General features: G+C 36.7%; 3 protein-coding genes across 5 annotated transcripts; 2 read left to right on the top strand and 1 right to left on the bottom strand.

Annotated features, from left to right (window-relative positions):
• The first annotated feature begins 1,496 nt into the window (after positions 1–1,496).
• Positions 1,497–4,844, top strand: LOC113719385 (serine/arginine-rich splicing factor RSZ21A). Its single transcript, XM_027244595.2, has 7 exons — positions 1,497–1,674; positions 1,809–1,902; positions 2,577–2,665; positions 3,386–3,620; positions 4,094–4,213; positions 4,308–4,391; positions 4,577–4,844. The coding sequence occupies exons 2-7, from the start codon at positions 1,814–1,816 to the stop codon at positions 4,581–4,583; spliced, it is 624 nt and encodes a 207-aa protein (XP_027100396.1). The 5' UTR covers positions 1,497–1,674; positions 1,809–1,813; the 3' UTR covers positions 4,584–4,844.
• Positions 4,845–6,048: 1,204 nt separating this feature from the next.
• Positions 6,049–11,184, bottom strand: LOC113719303 (spermidine synthase). Of its 2 annotated transcripts, none has more exons than XM_072073033.1 (9): positions 10,795–11,151; positions 9,458–9,534; positions 9,226–9,348; positions 8,657–8,761; positions 8,257–8,329; positions 8,089–8,160; positions 7,816–8,011; positions 7,476–7,605; positions 6,049–6,261 (listed from the first exon to the last, which is right to left on the bottom strand). In XM_072073033.1, the coding sequence occupies exons 1-9, from the start codon at positions 10,991–10,993 to the stop codon at positions 6,178–6,180; spliced, it is 1,059 nt and encodes a 352-aa protein (XP_071929134.1). In that variant the 5' UTR covers positions 10,994–11,151; the 3' UTR covers positions 6,049–6,177. The 2 variants fall into 2 exon arrangements, with proteins under 2 accessions (XP_071929134.1, XP_027100312.1); XM_027244511.2 differs by lacking the exon at positions 6,049–6,261 and adding an exon at positions 7,051–7,378 and having other exon boundaries at positions 10,795–11,184.
• A 3,601-nt stretch (positions 11,185–14,785) lies between these two features.
• Positions 14,786–18,999, top strand: LOC113719312 (U4/U6 small nuclear ribonucleoprotein Prp31 homolog). Of its 2 annotated transcripts, none has more exons than XM_027244521.2 (9): positions 14,786–14,923; positions 15,127–15,178; positions 15,458–15,523; positions 15,661–15,798; positions 15,928–16,820; positions 16,918–16,988; positions 17,524–17,629; positions 17,788–17,863; positions 18,650–18,999. In XM_027244521.2, exons 2-9 carry the CDS (start codon positions 15,176–15,178, stop codon positions 18,755–18,757), a joined length of 1,461 nt encoding a protein of 486 aa, XP_027100322.1. In that variant the 5' UTR covers positions 14,786–14,923; positions 15,127–15,175; the 3' UTR covers positions 18,758–18,999. The 2 variants fall into 2 exon arrangements, with proteins under 2 accessions (XP_027100322.1, XP_027100321.1); XM_027244520.2 differs by having other exon boundaries at positions 14,787–14,923; positions 15,106–15,178.
• The last annotated feature ends 793 nt before the right edge of the window (positions 19,000–19,792 follow it).

Below are 19,792 nucleotides of genomic sequence, written 5' to 3' on the forward strand. Positions count from 1 at the left end.
TTTCTCCTTTTATCTTATACATATTATTTACCAGATATTCATCGGGCACTGAATTTGGTAAAAAGAATTTGGGAATTTGGAAATCGATTTTTCAAGATAAATATTCAGTTATCGTCCAAACTTTAGTTTGATAAATTGGATATTGGTACTTGGATTTTGGCCGAAAAACTGAAAATTCGGTAATGTCAAAATTCAAAATGTCAATAACAAGTTAAATTATTTTAACCTTCTCTAAAAGAATTGTTACACCAAAATAATGTTCCGTGTATTTTTTTCCAACAAAATGCAATCAATTTAGCTAGTAATACTTCACTATACTATTAGTTAGTAGTTAGTAGTTATCTAATTACCCATTATGAATTAGTATTTAACATGTACAACTAATATTTCTGCCAAATATATATATAACTAATATATATACCATTATATTATAAAAGTTTTAGAATTTCGGCCAGTAATCAGTAATTTGATAATGTATATTTAATATCCGTTTCCAAATTGTTTTAGCAAAAATTATTATATCATTTGTTTTATAATGTGATGTACGTGAGATAAAATTTTGTTAAAAAAATTCGATGTGCGTGCATTGTTTTAGGTCCATTTTTATCAAAATCACTTTAATACGCATCCATGCATCAATATAATAATTAAGTGTAGAGTTTACAGTTTAATTTCTCCTCCGGTCCTAATCAATTCAGTGGCAAATATAATAATTTCTCCAAATATTTACAGTTTATTACTGTAGAGTTTTGAGCGTGGAACCATAATATTGTTGTGGATATTGTTAGCTTTCTGGACAAATATCACGCCTAAAAAGAAAGTGAAAAAATAGGTAAAGCTGAAAAGTGCGCTCTTGTTCTTTTTTTAGTCCCTAAAAATACAAAGTCTTCATATTTATCTAGTAAAAGGTACTTTATGCCTAACTAAATGTTTTTTCCTTGTGGAATTCCATATGTGTGATTCTACTTCGGATCAAAATTCAAAGATCTAAATAATCTTATCACCCTTCAATTTATTTATTTCTTTTCCTACCTTTTGACCCCTATTCTATGATATGATAGTAAAAAGGGGAGAGGTTGCAGCTAATGTGAACAATTTGTGTCATTTTATGGACTTCTAAATTTATATTTAAAAAACTAATTTTTACCCTAATCACCTAATTATAATTGCCAACATAATCACTCTAAGTATTGTACCTACTAAATTAACTATGACTTTATTTAAGAAAATATTCCTAATAGATCAAAGTTCTTTAATGAAAATTTTACATATGAAATTTATTTACGTAAAAACATAATTTATATATTTATGGAAAATAAATTATTTCTAAATTGCAAAGGAACTGGGACAGATTCAAACAGTACAACCGAGTAACCATACCAATTAGCCCAGGGCCCAATAAATTACTGGGCCATCCTGGACTTCATAAGATGGTCCAGTTTAAAATGGCCCAAAAATTTAACAGTACAAAACCAACACCTATTCTTCATGCTCGAAGCCCAGCTGTACCAAATCAACAAATTGTCAAATTCTCTTTTTCAACTTCCAGAGAGTTTCGTCTTGTCATTTTCTCTCCCCTAGGGTTTTATAAAGATTTTTCTCTATTTTCGTGTGTGAGTTTATTCCGTTTCGGAAAAAACTAGCGAAAGCTGCACTCCCACACTCTGTCTACCTGTAAGCTTTCTTTCTCTTTTTCTCTCTCTGTTCATGAATTCGTAAAAGAGGAACGTAGGAAACGTTTATCTGATTATTCGTACGCAAAGATTCCATGGTGTTTTGATTAACGCTTCGATTTTTTTTTGATGAAGAGAAAATGTCGAGGGTATACGTTGGGAATTTGGACCAGCGGGTGACGGAGAGGGATCTCGAGGATGAGTTCCGCTTCTATGGTGTCCTTCGCAGGTAAATTTCACGGTTTTTTTTTTCGTTTTTTTCTAGATCGTCCATTATTTTTGCTTTTTTTTTTTTTTAATTCAAGCATAAAAAAAAGGAAGTTGGGTGCCGATGGAATTCTTGCAATGGCCGGTAGTCTAGGGCTGCAGATGAAATTTGGCTTTATATCAATTGGTGCCTTCAGCGGTTGTGTTAAAATGGTTGGTTATTGTCTGTTGAGGTGTTCGATTAATATTTTGGGACCTTGAGTTGGGCCCCCCCCCCGGGGGGGAGGTTGAGGGGAAGAGAGAGGATACTCAATGCAAGTCTTTCTGCGCAGACACAGGCAAGAATTAGAATATATACAAATTGCAAAGAACAAAAAGAATGGAAAGAATCCCCTAATGATTGGAATAGAAGGTTTGATTTTTGGTCATTTACAAGAACTTCTTGTTAGCCTGTGCTGCCATATTTAAGATGTATGGATTCGGTTGGTTGATTATGTCTGCACATGATTACTGCTTATTATGCTAGACTGACTCTCTCCTAGCTGTTCTACAGTAATTCCTTCCCCACCCCCCCCCCGCCCCCGGGTTTCTTCTAGTTTTGTCCTGTTGATGTTTCACTAATTTATCAATGCTAGATGCTTTTCATGGTTTTAATTCGTGGCTTTTTGTGGTACTTTGTTGGTAAAACGAACCCAGTGTATGGGTTGCTCGAAGACCACCAGGTTATGCTTTTGTTGAGTTTGATGATCGCCGGGATGCTGAAGATGCAATTCGGGCACTGGATGGTAAGCACAATGCAATTTTTCAAAAATGCACTTCAATATGATTTTGATCCTCCTTTGCGTGTAGAAGTTGTATAATTATGTACAATCTAGAATCTCAATGAGGCCTAGTGTGGTTTTACAATCCAGGCTCTTCATGTTTTCTTGTTTCAGTGGAGAATTTAGGTGAGATTTTGTGGTCATGGCACTTTTTGTGTTGTCTGAAAAGCATGGAGATTTTTTAATGCTAAAATTACTCATAATTATAGGAAAATTGTGCTGTAAGATTAGTGAATCAACGCTAATGTGATTCTTTTTTCCCATTCCACTTCCTTGTGGTCTTGAAATTTCAGTAGCATGGCACAGTAGTAAACAAAAAAAATGCCATGTTGCGGTAACAATTGTTTTCCATTCCTTTTGTACAGGGGATTCTAAATTGATTTTTGAATTTTTTTGAGTTTTATTGTTATGCTATTTTGCACTAATATTATGTTTTTTGTGGTTTTTAATTGGCTTGTTTGTTTAAATTCCGTTCAAATGATTTCTCCTGTGGGAAGAGTGATCCTTAGCTGAGTGGCTGTTTTTGTTTTAATTTTCCTAGTTGTCGATTTCAGGATTTTCATTGCTTGAGATTCTCCTCTCTCTCTATCTCCCCCCCACCCTTTAAATTACCTGTTATGCTTTCTTTTATTGTTCTTTAAAATCTTTTGAAAGTTGTTATTTAGTGACAATTCGATTTAACAGGTAAAAATGGATGGCGTGTAGAGCTGTCACACAACTCTAAAGGAGGTGGTGGAGGCCGTGGTGGTGGTGGTGGTGGTCGTGGTCGTGGTGGGGATGATCTGAAGTGCTATGAATGTGGTGAACCTGGTCATTTTGCGCGAGAGTGTCGCTTGCGCATTGGCCCAAGAGGATTAGGTAGTGGAAGACGTCAAAGTCCGAGCCCTCGGTATCGTAGGAGTCCAAGTTATGGGAGGAGGTGTGTTTATTAAGTTTTATTAATGTCAAAGTTCATGAGCTGCTCCATTTGTATTTTTGTTTAAGCACACGTTGAATTCTCACTTCCAACTGATTTCTAAAAAGCAATTGTGCTGACTTACTGGAAAAAGTTCTACAGCATTCAGTAAGATGTTTTGGTTTTTCTAGCCAACAATTAGCATCCTTTTAGGTTTTAATATCACATATTGTATTGGTCATTCTTGCATAAAATTTGTAGAACTGCATTATCTTTTTTGGCTCAGTGTTGTTGAATTTTAAGATCATTATAATTTTGTTCTGTTTTTTGTTTTGTTTGCGTCATGTATAATTTACATGGGGACGGTGATAGTTGTAAATCAAAGGTTATCTATGGAAAAAGTTGGAATGAAGTTTGTGGAATGGCAACTCAAATACATATAGGGGTTTGTTGTTGCTACTGATTTGTACAACAAGAGTTGTTGCTGCTTATGGCAGGAGTTACAGTCCCAGGAGAAGATCACCGAGGCGCAGAAGCATATCTCCTAAGCGTGGGCGAAGCCCCAGCAGGTCTCCTGATTATCGCCGTGGTCATCGGGATTCACCTCATGGTAACGGGTATGTGAGATTGATTATTAGACATGCTCATAGAATCTTTCTTTGTTTTCTTATCATTATGTAGTCACTAGTAATTTTTTTTCCCCTTGTGCAGTGTATCACCTCGTCGTGGCTATAGTAACTACAGCAGATCACCGGCCCATCGTCGTGGTCATCGTGAATCACCCTATGCCAATGGGTATGTCATGTGCTTTGAGATCTACATTATGTGGTTCCACTTACTTGCATCCTAGCTAGATAAATATTACTCTGCTTGAACTGAACTGAAATTTGACCAAGGTTGAGCCAGAGTTGCTGTCTGGTTTGAGGAGCTGCTAATAAAAGCCCAACTTTAATCTAATCGAAGTTTAATGTGTTTTGCAGGGATTGATGACAGAGGAGTATCAGACTACCAGCAGGAGGGATGTGATTTTTCTGCATTGTAGGCTGATAGGCTTGATGAAGAACAAGAATAGTTATAATTTAGTTAATGACTGGTCAATGGATGTCTTCGAACTTGGATTTTGGTTTTGCTTCTGCTGCATATAGATGCCAAAAAGTAATGCTTTGCACTGCACTTTGCCGTCGACTTGCTCTGTTCGGCTTACCAAAATCCTGGAGGTTTATTTATATTGAAAAAAGTTGCTATTAATCCGTTTTTATGTGCTATAGTGATAAATGTGTCCTAAGATGCTTATACTTTTCTTTTTTTGAGGTATGATTTCGGCTAAGACTGCATCGCTCTGCATCGTATCGCCTCTTCTCCTCTTCTCGCTTCTTAGTCCATGGTTTTCCACGATCTGCTTCTCTGCATTTCTACATCTAATTGCTGTAGTATCTTGAGCTTTAATGAGTTCGACTTCATGATCCGAAACTGCAAGCAATTAAATTTGGTCGATCCAAGTTTTCATGCATTAGAGCTTCATCATGTAAGATCCTTTCCTGCCAGCTGTTGGAGCACTTCGCTGCTTTGTGTTCTCCAAAGACTCGAGCTGCACAGTCATGTACCACCACATCATGTTGTCATCTGCACTTAAAGTGGCATCAGCTCTCTTTATGCATCCACCTTGAAAATCAGTGAGTGTCCTGTTGTGAGAACAGCCCCACTTAGCTGCTCTTATTTTCCTCTGCTTTGGTTGCTAATCAAGTGCTGTCCTTAACCTACTATTGTGGTATGATACTAAGATATGAGCCAGCTTGTTTGCTCCTACAATTGCTTGTCTGGGGGTCTTCCAGGGTTCTGTTCGGATCCAGCTTCTTACCTGTGTCACTCGCCATTTACCGATGCGCTCCCAGTCCCATGATCCTTCATATGCCCGACTCATTGTGCTAGGAAGTTCAATTTTAGTTAAGAAATACTTGTAATATGTCAGACCTGTTTTTATGGTGATTTGCATGACTAGGAGCACGAGGTGCTGCTATTCAAGGTGGAATAGCAATTTTGCATTCAACACCTCCTACTCCTGTATTTACATGGCAATTTTGGCTGAGACAAAAGGTCGTTTCTACTGGTAATTGGGTTCTTTACTCCAGCTATTTAATAGCATTTCAACAAATATTTCTCGAAATGACCTGTGGGTAAAGAACAATTGTTGAAATGCTATGGCTTGTGGGTATAGCATTTCTATAGCATTTCAATGGCCTGTGGGTCAAGCATTTCTATGGCTTGTGGGGGTTGTTATCCGGTTGAACAATTGTCCGGAGTTTCAGTGGTGTTTATGTGCTAAACATTTATTATCAAGGATAATTCTTTCCACCAGTGGCTTCTTTCTATTGTATCCGGTACGTATTTGTGTTTTTCTCTTTGTGGTTTATTGGACGAGGAAGGTGGAACAGTACCAGCTTCCAATGAAAGATGCCTCGGAGAGGTGGAATGGTATTTAATTTTCATCGAATATGCCTCGTGTATTTTGTGGTTGGGATAGTCACAGGGTAAGAGTAGTAGGATGTAACTGCATTTACTCCTGCGTCTTTTGCCACCAAATTTAAAAGGCCAACCTTACATTATTATTGCTTGTTGAATGTAAAACAGATCTGTTTCTTAATGGTCTCGCACCAGCTCGAATCTCCTACATTCAGAAAGCAAACCCGGGCTTAGGACAGGAAAGAAAAAAAGAAGGGAAAACTTAAAGTTGTGAAAGAGAGGGGGAAGGATTAAGCATATCCAGGCTTAGGACGGGAAAGAAAAGAAGGAAAAACTTTAAGTTATGACTTATGAGAGAGAAGGGGAAGGATTGTTTATGTTGTTTGGGAGTTGAAAATTAATGAAATGATTTTGGATGTGGAACTGGGGAAGTCATAAAATATTTATTCAAGACCTTTTTAAGGATAAAATAGGCATTATGAAAAGATTTGACAAGATTCCTCAAAGTTTCCTTCTATTTCGGTTCAATTTGGGCAAAAAAGTTTTGGCTAATGTAGCACTGCATTTCATCCTCCTGATTTCTGAATCCTTCCATTTCCTTTCTTTTCTTTTTTACTAAAAACTAACAAACAAAAGAAAACTGCCTCTCTCTTGTTTCCCATTCTTTTCTGTCCGACGCCCCAACTCCCAAACGAAATTGTTGAACATCAATGGCTATTTGGCTTTTCAAAATAATAAGCGGAATTTTTAAAGCAAGACCAAAAAAAAAAAAAAAAATAGAATTTCGTACCATTTTTAGGTGGCTGCAAAAATTGAATTTCTTATTACTGCCATAGCTAGTTTGGTCACTGCGAATATTTCGTTGACACCAGAAGCAAAAGTACCCAAACCCACTAGGTAGCAAGGTTTATGTTCAAAAGGGGCTAAGGGTCAGCAAACACTTCCACGGCAATGTGGAATCTGGCTGACTAACTCGGAGAAAACAATCACAGTATTCAAGAAGAAAGAGTTCTTTTTGCTACTATGATAAGTTGTTGTACGTTTTGCACAAAACAGCTAACAAAGTAAAACTCTGTGGGAAGTAAATGTAGAAATTTGCATACTCCTCAAAATCTCTTCAAAATGTGCTCGATTAACAGATTTTGGTCCCCGAAAACATAATTCCAACCAAATCTGTTCCGACGCCTAACTGATGCCTAGAAGGCAAATTGTGAGATCTGAGGCAACTCCTACTTTAAATGCCGAAAAAACCTTTGTCAATTTGCTTTTGAATCGATGACCTTCTTTGCAAAAGATGGCAAACAGAAAGCTGCAGAATGGATCTTTTTTTTGTAGAAAGCAGACAGAAGAAATCAAAGAGAGCCACATCATCGTACAAAAAGAAAGAAGCTCAAAGGCAACTTTAATGTAGAAAGATACCTCAGAGTTGTAGAACTTCAACGGTTTCATAGTTTTGGAACGGCCATCATTTGCATCAATTGGGTTGATTGGATGCTTGAAATCTACTGGTGGCCCCTCAGTAGAACAGAGCATGAAACCAATTACTCCACTGTAATGGAAATCAATAACAGTGTTAAGAGACAAAACTTTACAGCAGGAAACAAACTAGAGATTAAATAATATCAAACAGGATAGTCCGTTTCTTTTGAGGACTTTATCACTATACAACACACCAAGTAACAAAGAAATGCAGCCCCAATTGACAGAGCCCTGGCAGTGAGAAATGTACACATGCAAGGCGGAAAGAAAGAAACAATGCCTTGGGTAAGTAGGAACTGTAGTCCATGCATAGTTGACTGATCCCTTGAAGATCTGCCTGCAGTTTGCAACGATATCTTCGATAATGTGCATGTGAAGCCATATACTTTCAGCCTGTGTACATACAACTCCACCAGGACGCAGAGCTTTTGCAACTGACTCAAAGAACGGCTTCTCAAACAACTCTTGTGCTGGGCCTGAATGCCAGAAAACTAACTCACAAAACTATCTCACAAGGAGAACAAGGAAGCAAAGGGCTTTAACAGAACGTTACCAATAGGATCAGAAGAATCTACTATAATCGCATCATAAGTTCCTTCAGGAACAGCCTTCAAAAATGCAACTCCTGTAAGGATAAGCAACAGCCGGTGAAGAAAAGCACTCAACAAAGAGAGGACAAAGATAGAATTTTCTGAATAAGGCAAGAGGAATCGAGATGTACCATCACCAATATGAAGGACTACACGTGGATCCTCAAATCCAACAGCAACATCAGGGAAAAACTGTTTGGATACCTGAATAGCAAAAGAACATACTCACTGCTCCCAAATCCAATCAGAACTAGGCGTTTATAATTTGTTTAAGCAGGGATCACAAATAAATCTTGTTCCGTGAATTTGTTCCAGTAGTAGAAAAATAACCAACTAATGTGATAAATGTGTCCATCATTCTTGAATAAGAATAACTAGCACCTAATTATGCAAAACCAACAACCAAAGGGAATGAAACAAAGGAACTTTACAAAATGGTGAAAAAAAAATAGGAGGAAAAAAAAAGACATTGAGAAGTAAAGAGGACATAGAGAGGCAATGGAATGAACAAAAGAAGACACCATGACTCACATCAACTACCATCTTATCAATCTCACAGATGTCTATCTGTTCAACAGACAAATGACGAGCAACTTCACGCAGGACACCCCCATCTCCTCCACCAATAACCAAAACCTGTTAACATGCAGATTCAAAAATTAAAATAGTGGACATAAAACTAATCAAAATATTTCCCCACTGCCAATGTAGAGTTTGCCTAGAAACTTGGACATGAAAAGATATAGACAGAGATGCCCCAAGGCAATGGATGCAAAAGATGCGCTGTTTTGCATCATTGAGCATATTTCCTCATACTTGTTAGTTACACATCTAAACCACCAACTAAGTTGCAGAAATTTAAGTAAAGGCAGCAATTTCTCCAATTTCATCCTCGATAGACAGCATTAAGTAACTTATCCAGTACAAAACCATGTACTTCATCCAGAACTCATAAATACATGGTCTTTATGCAACCACAAGCTTTTTGTGGACCTTTTATTGCCAATTGCCCATTGCCACTGTAGATTTGATCTCATATACAAAATTGAATAGAAACTGAAAGGCACAAGAAACTCCAGTACAACTCCTAGCAAACTGACCTTCTTTGGGCTTGGAATAGAGCAGAGAGGAAGATGCGCAATCATTTCTTGATATGCACATTCATCTCTCTCGGTTAATTGAATTACTCCATCCAAAACAAGCACCTTCCCGTAGGTTGATGACTGCAGCAACAGCCAAAGAAAATTTAGGCACAAAGCTTTGCTCAAGATAATCACACTTATAACGGGGACCAGGAGGAGGTTTGTTTGAAATTAGGACATTTTTAAATACCTGAAAGACCATGACATTCTGGTAATCAGATTTTCCCTGGAATAGTATCTTTTCTACCTTTAGCGAGTGTGCCTCTCCTGCAACTCAAAACATTTAATCATTAAAGAGTTCCAAGCTCTTAACATACAATTGTCACAGACCTAGTTAAAAAGAAAATAAACCACAGCTCAACTGCTAAGTCTCAACACAGGACTATTACTTACTAAAATAAAAGTACCTTCAGTTATTACCAAAAACAGCAGAGGACTGAATACATGTAACAAAATATTGAAGTTTGTCAAACTTCGCACTGAGGTATGGATTTTGAAAAGGCCCATATGAAAAGAAAAAGGATTTGAAGAAGAAACTAAAGGATAGAAACAATGAGTAGGAAAATGGTACTTCGTAACTGTCAAAAAAACATGGCACATAGACAATGAGATTCTAAAACATTTTGGACCATCTATTTCTCTTTTTTATCTCCTGTGAAAATGGATGCTTCTTTGGGATTGGAATACAACATTAACAGTCAAACAGATAATACACCAAGGATAACCCTTATCACCATATTTATCTGTTGAGCAATTCATAGAACTACTTGCCAAGGTACACGACTAGTTTGATATAGTAGCTAAATTTCTAACAGAAATACAGGAAAGTTTTGACTATTTGAGACTCAAAAATGAAAAGCATTTTGTTGCTACCAGAGATTCATCGTTTCTACGTCCGAATGTAGTTATTTGAGAACCAGTCAACGCAATGATGACAGCCATAGCTTTCCTTTTTTGGCTCCAAAAATTTTTTTTTTTCTTAAATAATACCGCAACTATGATGCTTCATTCAACAAAGTGATGACAGCTATAGCTATCTTTTTTTCCGATTTTTTTTCTGAAATAATACCGCAGCTATGATGCTTACTAGAAAATTATTACTCCTCGTTACACTCGCTACCTTCTAAACAGAATAGAACATCAGGTTATCTGAAAAACAATTACCACAGTAATGAATACATAAAAACAAGAAAACCTAAACACCCAATAAAACGGACAACAAAGAAAGCATTTTTACACAACAACTAAACCAAAGACTCATGTTTATGATTCTCCGAACCCATATCAAGGAAAAGGGAAAAAACCAACAAAAAACCCTAGTTATAATCAATTAACACAATCTCTCTACAGCTCAAAGACAGACATGCTTAAACAAACAATAGAGAAACCCCATGATTCAAATCAATTAATCAAACTCTTTCCAGCTCAAAACACGCAACCAACGTGCTAAAATAAATTCAGAACTACGAAAATAAAAGCAATAGGTGAAAACAAAGTAAAGAATAGGCTTAAGAATAAAAAACAGACCAGGCCACATTGGGCTGATCTCAGAAAACCATCCAGGAATAACAGAAGAAACGCCGTCGGGAAGCTGCGCCGCCTCCTCTTTACTATTGCTATTCACGGCATCAGCCATTCCAACAGAAGAAACACCGTTGCTCACTTGTTCTCCTCCTTCTTCACGGGCTCTTTTCACTGGTAATTCAGTCACCAACTGCTCGGCCATTTATTCTGCAGAAGCTATCTGTAAAGAAAGGAGCGAGGAAGGCGGAATTTTTTTATTTTTTTTATTTTTTTTTGGGCTCGGCTGGGTGGGTGTGTGGGAGGAGTGATTGGGAAGGAAGTGTGAACGTGACCGCACGCAAAAAATCCCACCACAATACCTTTTTTCTTTAGATTCTTGTGGTTATTCCCCCTTTTTTTTTTTTTTTTTTTTGGGGTTGGGGGTATGAAAGATTGCGTAGAATCGGCTTACTCCAAACGCGGTTCTCTCTTTAAAGTTTGGGAATGATACCAATATTTTGTTTGTAAGATAATTTTGTCACATGGAACTATGCTCCATTCAAGATAAACTCTAGTAAAATTTGTAGTCACATTACAAAGTAAATTCTTGAAATTAATAATTTTCCTATTGAGATTTCGATTTTAATTATTTTATCCCCAAATAAAGACTTCGTTCTAAATAAAATTCTAAATTTTAGAAGAAGAGATGCATATGTAACTGTAAAGCTAATTTAAGACGGATATTTTCTATTTTAGCTACTATTGAAGTTGTGGATCTAAGATTTAGTATTTATTTTAGGAGTATAAAGTATGCGTTCATTTGCATTTCATATATGAAATCCTATATTTTAGTCATTCTTGAGCAATTTGTTCAAAGCTCCAATTGACTTTCATAGTAGTAAAGCTGTAATTACCAAATCTATTAATTAGGTCTCGTATGTAATATGTCTAATGATTTTGATGAATTTTTTTTTTTTTTTTGGGGTTGGGGGTCAAGAAGCAGCATGTTCAGAATTGGTGTACTTGTAACCGTAGTTTAAGGGAATTATTTCTCGTCAAATAGCATGAGTGTGCAATTAGTTTTGTCGTTCCATGCATGCAATACAATTATGTGAATGATGTTTCTTTGAAACAGCATTAGGATGATACTCTATTTAGGGAAGGGGGGGGGGGTCAAATACTTGTGTCACGTGAAGGGCTTACTTAATTAGTGATAATCTATTTAAATCTAGAAATTACTCTTGGAATAGTTTATAGTAGTAATAAATTCGACTGCCAATTCTTTAGATTATTTGTGGTCAATCCGGGAATCGAGATACTACTACTGTCTAAATGAAAGGTAAGTTACTACAACGACTCTGTATTAGTTCTATGTTTTACTGGTAGTAGTAGAGTATTATAGAAGGAAGGAAGGAAGGAAATACTCAAAAAAAAAAAAAAAAAAAAAAAAGAAGAGAGAAAGTGGAAAAATTAGTGGGAGAAAAAGAGCAGAATATAAAATGATAGGGTACTCGATTAGGGTTTGCTTTTCTAGTTGTGTGGGTCCTTGGAGATTTGATTGGATTGGAGGTGGGGATCGATGCTCATTTTTTGTCAGAGCTCCAGAATATCAAAATGCCCCGTGTTGTTTTCCGGTTTGCTCTTACTCAATCAGAATCATATTTTGGGCTTTGGGCCCATAAGTCCTTTTTTTTTTTTTCCTTTTTTTTTTTGTAGAACTGTTTTCTTTTCCTTTTATTTTGTAGAACCCATTGTCCTTTTCTGGTGTTTTACTTGCATCATTTATTGTCCTTTTGGGTCCATCGTTCATAAAATGTAAGCATGATTTACTATCAATTCTTTTTCTTTTTTCATTTATAGTTAATTAATGAAGGCGTAACTGCACCACTTATATATTTTTTTTTTAAAAAAAAAGTCCTTCTTCCCATTATTGCTCCTATTCTTTTGTAGAAATCCAATATGTTGAACTCTGAAATGACCACTATTCCAATCCCAATTTCATATTATAGGAGATGAATGATGTTCACGTTCATCATGTAGAACTTTCCTCAAAAAGGACTGTGCTTTCAGTTAACTTTCCTCTTGTAGTAGCTTATTCCACCATGCTCAATCATGAATTTCATTTTGATTGTGATAATCATTGGCTCTGATGCATGCATTCTCCTCTTCTTTTAACTTTACATAAACATCATTCGCTTTCTAGTCAACTTTCTGGTTTCCAATATGCTCCACCACAAAGAACTTTTGTAGAAGTTTATTGGTTATGAGTCCTTAATTTCCTTGTGATTATGGAGCTTTAGCTCTGTACCCTGTATGCATGAATGGAAAAAGTAACTCGTGTTGGTGACAAAAATATGTGTGGCCGGTGCATGCCCTTCATTATGGTTCTTTGACTGATGCACCTTTCCGGTGTTAAAACTTTGTGCCATCTAATGTAATACAGACCATGCAGTAGCATTATTATTTGTGGGTCTGGAATGACATTGAAGAAAAAGGCTTCAATTGAGTGTGTTTGGATCGTAAATTATTTGGGATAATTTTTTGATGTGACGTATGTGAGATAAAAAGGTGATTGAAAAATGTGTTAATTATGCAAACAAGTCAGTGTGTGTAAATAAAATGTAAACAATGAGCATCCCAAACACATTATTTAACCTAAAATCCGGACTTCAAATGCTACTTACCTTGCTCCTCCTTCTACCCCAACCTCAAACCCTATTCCCTATTCCCCACCCCACAAAAAAAAAAAAAAACTAGTATTTAGGTCCTTCTTGAAATTGCAATGACATATAAAGAAGCACTTATGATATAATTATTTTTAATAAAAATGCTTTTAAGTCATCAAAAATTGGACTATTTAAGTTATGAAAAATTAATTTCTAAATACTCTAAAAGTATTTTTAGTGTTTTTTTTTTTTTTTTTTTTTTTTTTTTGTCAACACAGGGGTGTCCGGGTCAAGACCCGAAGGCGGCCCGACTAATCCCCTGCGCCTGGAGTATAGCGCCACCCCAACCGCACCCAGGCGTTAGGTGAGGTTCGATCCCACGACCTTGCGAATGGTTTTCCAGCCGCAGACCGGGTGATCTAACCCCGGGGGCGTATTTTTAGTGTTTAAAAGTGTTATTTTTTACAAACGCAACGCAACCTTAAAAGAGCTTTAGTAGTTTGGAATATGGATCCAAGGTCTTGGTTTGGTTTGAGTTCGCTGTTGTGTGATGTGGAAGTACCGAGGTTCTCTTGGATGCCAAAACAATTAGACGAATGAAAGCCCACAGATGAATCAGTACCAGGCCAGATTAGTGGCCCATATTGATATATTCCACTTGAAAGATAGTTGATACCAAGAACTTGGGTCATCTCCGTATCGGTCGGAATATGCCCAAGCGAATGTCGAATCATGGTGTACTACTACAGCCTTCGGCCCCTCGGTGACCAAACACCTGAGTTCGGCCACCATCGCCCCGCCAATCCCAGATGAGAGAATACAATATAGGGATAATTTCAGAAAGATTTCTGACAATTTCATTGAGCTTCCTGAAATTTGAAAAATTATACATACCTCCCTTATCATTTCAAATGATAATTTTGCCCTTAAATATTTTAATGAAATTTCTTATTTGACAGATTTTTTTTTGTTAAAATTACGCTGTATTCTTTTTTGGCAATTATTTTATGATTTTTTGTACATGAAGTAATTTTGTTTTCAATTAATTTGTTTAGAAAGTAGATTATTTATCAAATTTATTTATTTATATTATCAATACATTTCCTAACCACCTTTTATAAAAAAAAATACTATAATATTTTTTCAAAAAATTATTTCAAATAATTTACTATCCAAACACATGCACTGTATTTTTTTTAGAGTCGGAAAGGTATCCCTACCCCCTAATACATCCCTCTAATTTAAATAAAAAGGTCAAAAGAAAGAATCGCAAAACGACGTGGTATCAGACTAAGCGTCGCAGCTATCACTCTTGCACTTCGACATCGATCCGAAGTTCCAAACGCCGTCGTCCGGGAAAACACGATACACTTATCCCGCTGCAAACCTGTGTCCGAAAACGCTACTAAAGTAAAAACCAATTTTCGTCTGCTCCAGTTTTCTGGCTCCTCATCATCGGCAACGGACTAAACCCTCCCGTCGCGGAAGTCAGTGGAGTTTCTCTTCTTGCTTCAATTCTTTTAGTCGATAATTTTTGAATTTTGCCGCTTTTTCAAAAATATAAACCCTAGTCCACAAGGCACCCCACCGCACTCGAATTCATCGGCTTCCTTCTGGAAATTGCACTTCTTAATGATAATTTTACTGTAATTTTTGTTTAAAAAATCAGGTTCTTCAATTGGACTTTCAGGTTAGAGCAGCTGATTCAGCTCCGGGAATTTTCTTCCACCGCTCTCCTCATGGTAATTTTCCAAATTAACGAATTCAACTTCTTTATTGGAATCTTAATTTTGCTGATTTATGTTGTATATCGTATAATATCATTCTAAAATTAACTTGCTGAAGTAAAGTTTAGGTTTTTATTGTTTTAAGGTTTTTGTGCTTTCTATTGCCAGCTGTTATGACTGTTTATTGCTTTGTGAATTAATATGTTCGCTTATGGAAAATAGATGGTCGTAGTAGTTTTATGCTTATCTACTGTGTCGTAAATTTCAAAGTGACAATAGATTTATTGGTCGCAGGCTACCCTTGCTGATTCATTCCTGGCAGATCTTGAGGAATTGTCTGATAATGAAGCTGATAGTCTTGTGAGTGCTTTTTTTCTTCACATTTCACGGCTTTCACCATTTATGCTTTCTTTGTTCCTCAAAGATGCATGAATTTTCTGTTGGACGATGACATTTGCCTTGAGTTTTGGGATTTAATTGGGTATGTGCTTTTTCAGAATGAGGATAATGGGGATGCCGAGCAAATGGAAGAAGATGTTGATGGGGACTTGGCAGACATCGAAGCTCTGAATTATGATGACCTGGACAGTGTCTCCAAGCTACATAAGACACAGCGGTATAATGATATAATGCAGGTTAGCTAAAATTTTTATTTGATCATCATTTCATTTTCGTGTTACAACTCCATTATTACATTTTTTTCCCACTTATGGTTGATCTGCATACTGCCTTGGATAAATTAGTTGTTGGTTCTTATGTTGCAGAAAGTTGAAGATGCACTTGAGAAGGGGTCTGACATTTCCAATCAAAGCATTGTTTTGGAGGATGATCCTGAGTATCAGTTGATTGTAGACTGCAATGCATTGTCAGTTGATATTGAGAATGAAATTGTCATAATCCACAATTTTATTCGTGATAAGTATCGCTTGAAGTTTCCAGAACTAGAATCTCTGGTTCATCACCCGATTGATTATGCTCGTGTGGTTAAGAAAATTGGAAATGAGATGGATCTTACCCTTGTTGATCTTGAAGGTCTTCTGCCTTCGGCCATTATCATGGTTATTTCAGTTACTGCATCAACTACCAGTGGAAAGCCACTTCCAGATGAAGTCTTGCAGAAGACAATTGATGCATGTGATAGAGCTCTCACTCTAGATTCAGCCAAGAAAAAGGTCCTTGATTTTGTGGAGAGTCGGATGGGGTATATTGCTCCTAATGTTTCGGCTATTGTTGGAACTGCAGTTGCTGCAAAACTCATGGGAACGGCTGGTGGTCTTTCTGCACTGGCAAAGATGCCTGCTTGCAATGTACAGCTTCTTGGTGCCAAGAGGAAGACCTTAGCAGGGTTTTCAACGGCAAATTCCCAAATCCATGTTGGTTATCTTGAGCAAAGTGAAATATTTCAGAGTACGCCACCTACCTTGAGAAAACGTGCCTGTCGACTCTTGGCTGCAAAGTCTACCTTGGCAGCACGTATAGACTCTATAAAAGGTGATTCAACTGGGAAAGTGGGAAGATCTTTACGTGATGAAATTCTCAAAAAGATAGAGAAATGGCAAGAACCCCCTCCTGCAAAGCAGCCTAAACCTCTGCCTGTTCCTGATTCTGAGCCCAAGAAAAAGAGAGGTGGTCGAAGGCTGCGGAAGACGAAAGAGAGGTATTGCAGATTTTTTTCTTTCTCTACGGATTAATTAAAGTTAGCTTTCTTCAGTTTGAAAGTTTCAGAGTTAATGTATTCCTTTACTTTGATTCAGATATGCTTTGACAGACATGAGGAAGCTGGCAAATAGGATGGCTTTTGGAGTTCCTGAAGAGAGCTCTTTGGGTAATGATCATCATCCACCTAAAATTCATCGATGAATGCGATTCGAGTCATCTATCTACTTTATAGAGTTGCTATTGTAAATTGCTCGAAGCTGAATGTTCAGTTTTAGACATAAAGTAATGCAAGTGCTTGCTGCCAATCATGGTAGTTTATGTTACAAGCAAATAGATTATACTTCTGATTTCATGCTTGGAATCTTGAAAAAGAGGAGAGGAATCAATGTTCGTAAGTGGTAACTTAGAACAAGGTCATAATGGTTATGCTTTGCCTGTTGGGAAAGCAGTGAAGCTTTGAGATTATGACATCAAACTGTTTCCCCTTAGTGGTAAAAACGTGCTTATGCAAATATGTGCTGCTATTTGCGTGTCTAATATGTCTGGCTGTTCCATCTATTACCTTATTTTGAAAGACATATAAAAGCAAATCTGTGTTGCTACTTATGTTCAGAAGTTCCATGCATGTATAATTTTTGTGCTATGACTATTCTGTCATGGGATGGAGTCCTTCTCACTGTTTATATTGTCCATGGGAATAGGTGATGGGCTTGGCGAAGGGTATGGAATGCTTGGTCAAGCTGGTAGTGGAAAATTGCGTGTATCATCAGCTGGTCCTAGCAAGCTTTCTGCAAAAGTAGCTAAGAAGTACGTCTCTTCTTGCCTCTTCATCTGTTTCTGATTCCTCCTAGTGGATCTAAGTTGCAGCCTTTTTTCCCTCCTTAAAAAATTATTTTCTGCTGATTTGGCGATCATTCTGATTTCTACGTGTAGTTTTCGGCCTTATAGTCTTCATATGTTTCTAGGTTCAAGGAAAAGCAGTATGGAAGCAGTGGTGCTACCTCAGGACTTACCTCCAGTTTAGCCTTCACACCTGTGCAGGTTTGATGCATTACTGACTATTTAATCTCCTAGTAACTCTTGAGCCTCACTATTTGTAAAGTAATCAGCATGAATCAAGCAACCAGATGGCTTAGGTACTTTCTTAGGTCTTGAGGGTAGTGTTATCTTTTCTACTCCCATTATTTATCAGTTTCTCATCTGAGCAAAGGCATAAGATTGAACAAATCGAGAAACTTGAAGTCAGAAGAATATGATTCTTCTTTTAAATGGTTGTCCTTTTGTCCATATAGACTTTGGTAAGAATCCTTTAAGAGAGTTCTTTTATCAGTTGCAGTTTATAGTTCTCTATTTAGACCTTTTAAGCATAAGCTGCTTCATGTAGAAACTGAACTGTGAGGTGTGTTGGACTGTTAGTGGCCTTGTGCTATGAGTTGGTGTCGAACTATGATGCAAAGATTCCGTTATGCATGATAGAACTTAGAAGATACAGTGAAGTTACATAAACTTCTCAAACTAAGTCATCTGTTTAACTATTTAAGTGGATGAAGTAGCCAATCTGTCTGTTTTGGGGATGTGATATGATTTTGTTTTTGCCTATGGGTTCGAAACAAAATGGTTGTTGTTTTTTTCCCCTTTTTTCTTTTGGGTGGCTGGAACAATTTTTTTGTCCTCGCATATGTAATAAATACATGCCTAGTATTGTTGCTTTAAGTCGATACTTGTCTAGTATTGTTGCTTTAAGTCGATCTTTGTTCTCTTTCTCCTCCTTAGAGGCCCAATGCTCCTTCACCTTTTGTTGAAGATCTTGCTTTTTATGTTTCATAGGGGATTGAGCTTAGCAATCCTCAAGCACTTGCAAATCAGCTTGGAAGTGGAACTCAAAGCACCTATTTCTCGGAAACTGGTACATTTTCAAAGATAAAGCGGACATGAATGAAGCATTTGGAGGCACGCAGCAGTGGTTTCAATATTCAATTTTCCTTTACTTTCATGAGATTCAGACGATGGATGGTGATTTTCTTGGGAGTAAGAGGTTTTATGTAGGCACCACCTCGTGAATACGAGAGGTTCCTAGTATTGGTTGAATGTACATACTTTTTACCTGATGTAACCTTCTCGGGATGCTGATCACATTGTAGGATTATGTTGTTGCACTTAATCATTTATTTGACTAAGTGTGTCCATTTATGTGTTTGAGTTTTGAAGATTTTGGTAATTATCACCGTGTAAAGGTCTGTGACTGAAGAAGATTATTTTACCAGTACGAGGCATAGTTTGCACGGCTGGCAAGACAACCCTTTTTTTTTTCTTTTGGGTTGAGAACTCAAAAGAAAATTTATTTAAATTACAAAATCATCGGGGCAATCTTCTTAAAGAAGTGGCTAATTTGATCCACCTGTGTTAATGACAAAAACTCCCTTTATGATTTGGCAGAGTTGCAGTTTACTCCTTAAAATAATTACGTGCATGGTGATTTTGGACAGAGAATTTTGCTATGTTTGGATTGCTTGTTTCTGTCGGAAAATATTATCGTTTTCCGTGATCACATTTCCCTATCACTTTTTTCCCTCACATATATCAAATCGCTGCAGTAATTTTTCCATGAAAAATGACAAAAAATGCAATCCAAACACAACCTAAGTCTTCCAATTAAAATTCAATAAAAAATATTTTATTGTAAAAAATCAAATCTTGTAATTTGAACATCAAAAGAATCTGGGATAACTTTAGAAGCCTACCCTGAGGTTTCTGATAATTTCACTGAGCTCCTCTGAAGTTTGAAAAATTATACTTACCTCCCTTGATTTGATAGTTTTGGTAACAAAATTTTAAAATAATATTGATTTGGTCAATTATTTTTAATGAATACCCAAAAATATCCTTGTGTAATGAGTTTTAATTTATTTTCCTGTACAATTATAAGATTATCTAATATCATTATAAAAAAAAAGGTGCCAAATTTTTCAT

This window comes from Coffea arabica, chromosome 11e (assembly GCF_036785885.1).
Source record: "Coffea arabica cultivar ET-39 chromosome 11e, Coffea Arabica ET-39 HiFi, whole genome shotgun sequence".
NCBI lineage: Eukaryota > Viridiplantae > Streptophyta > Magnoliopsida > Gentianales > Rubiaceae > Coffea > Coffea arabica.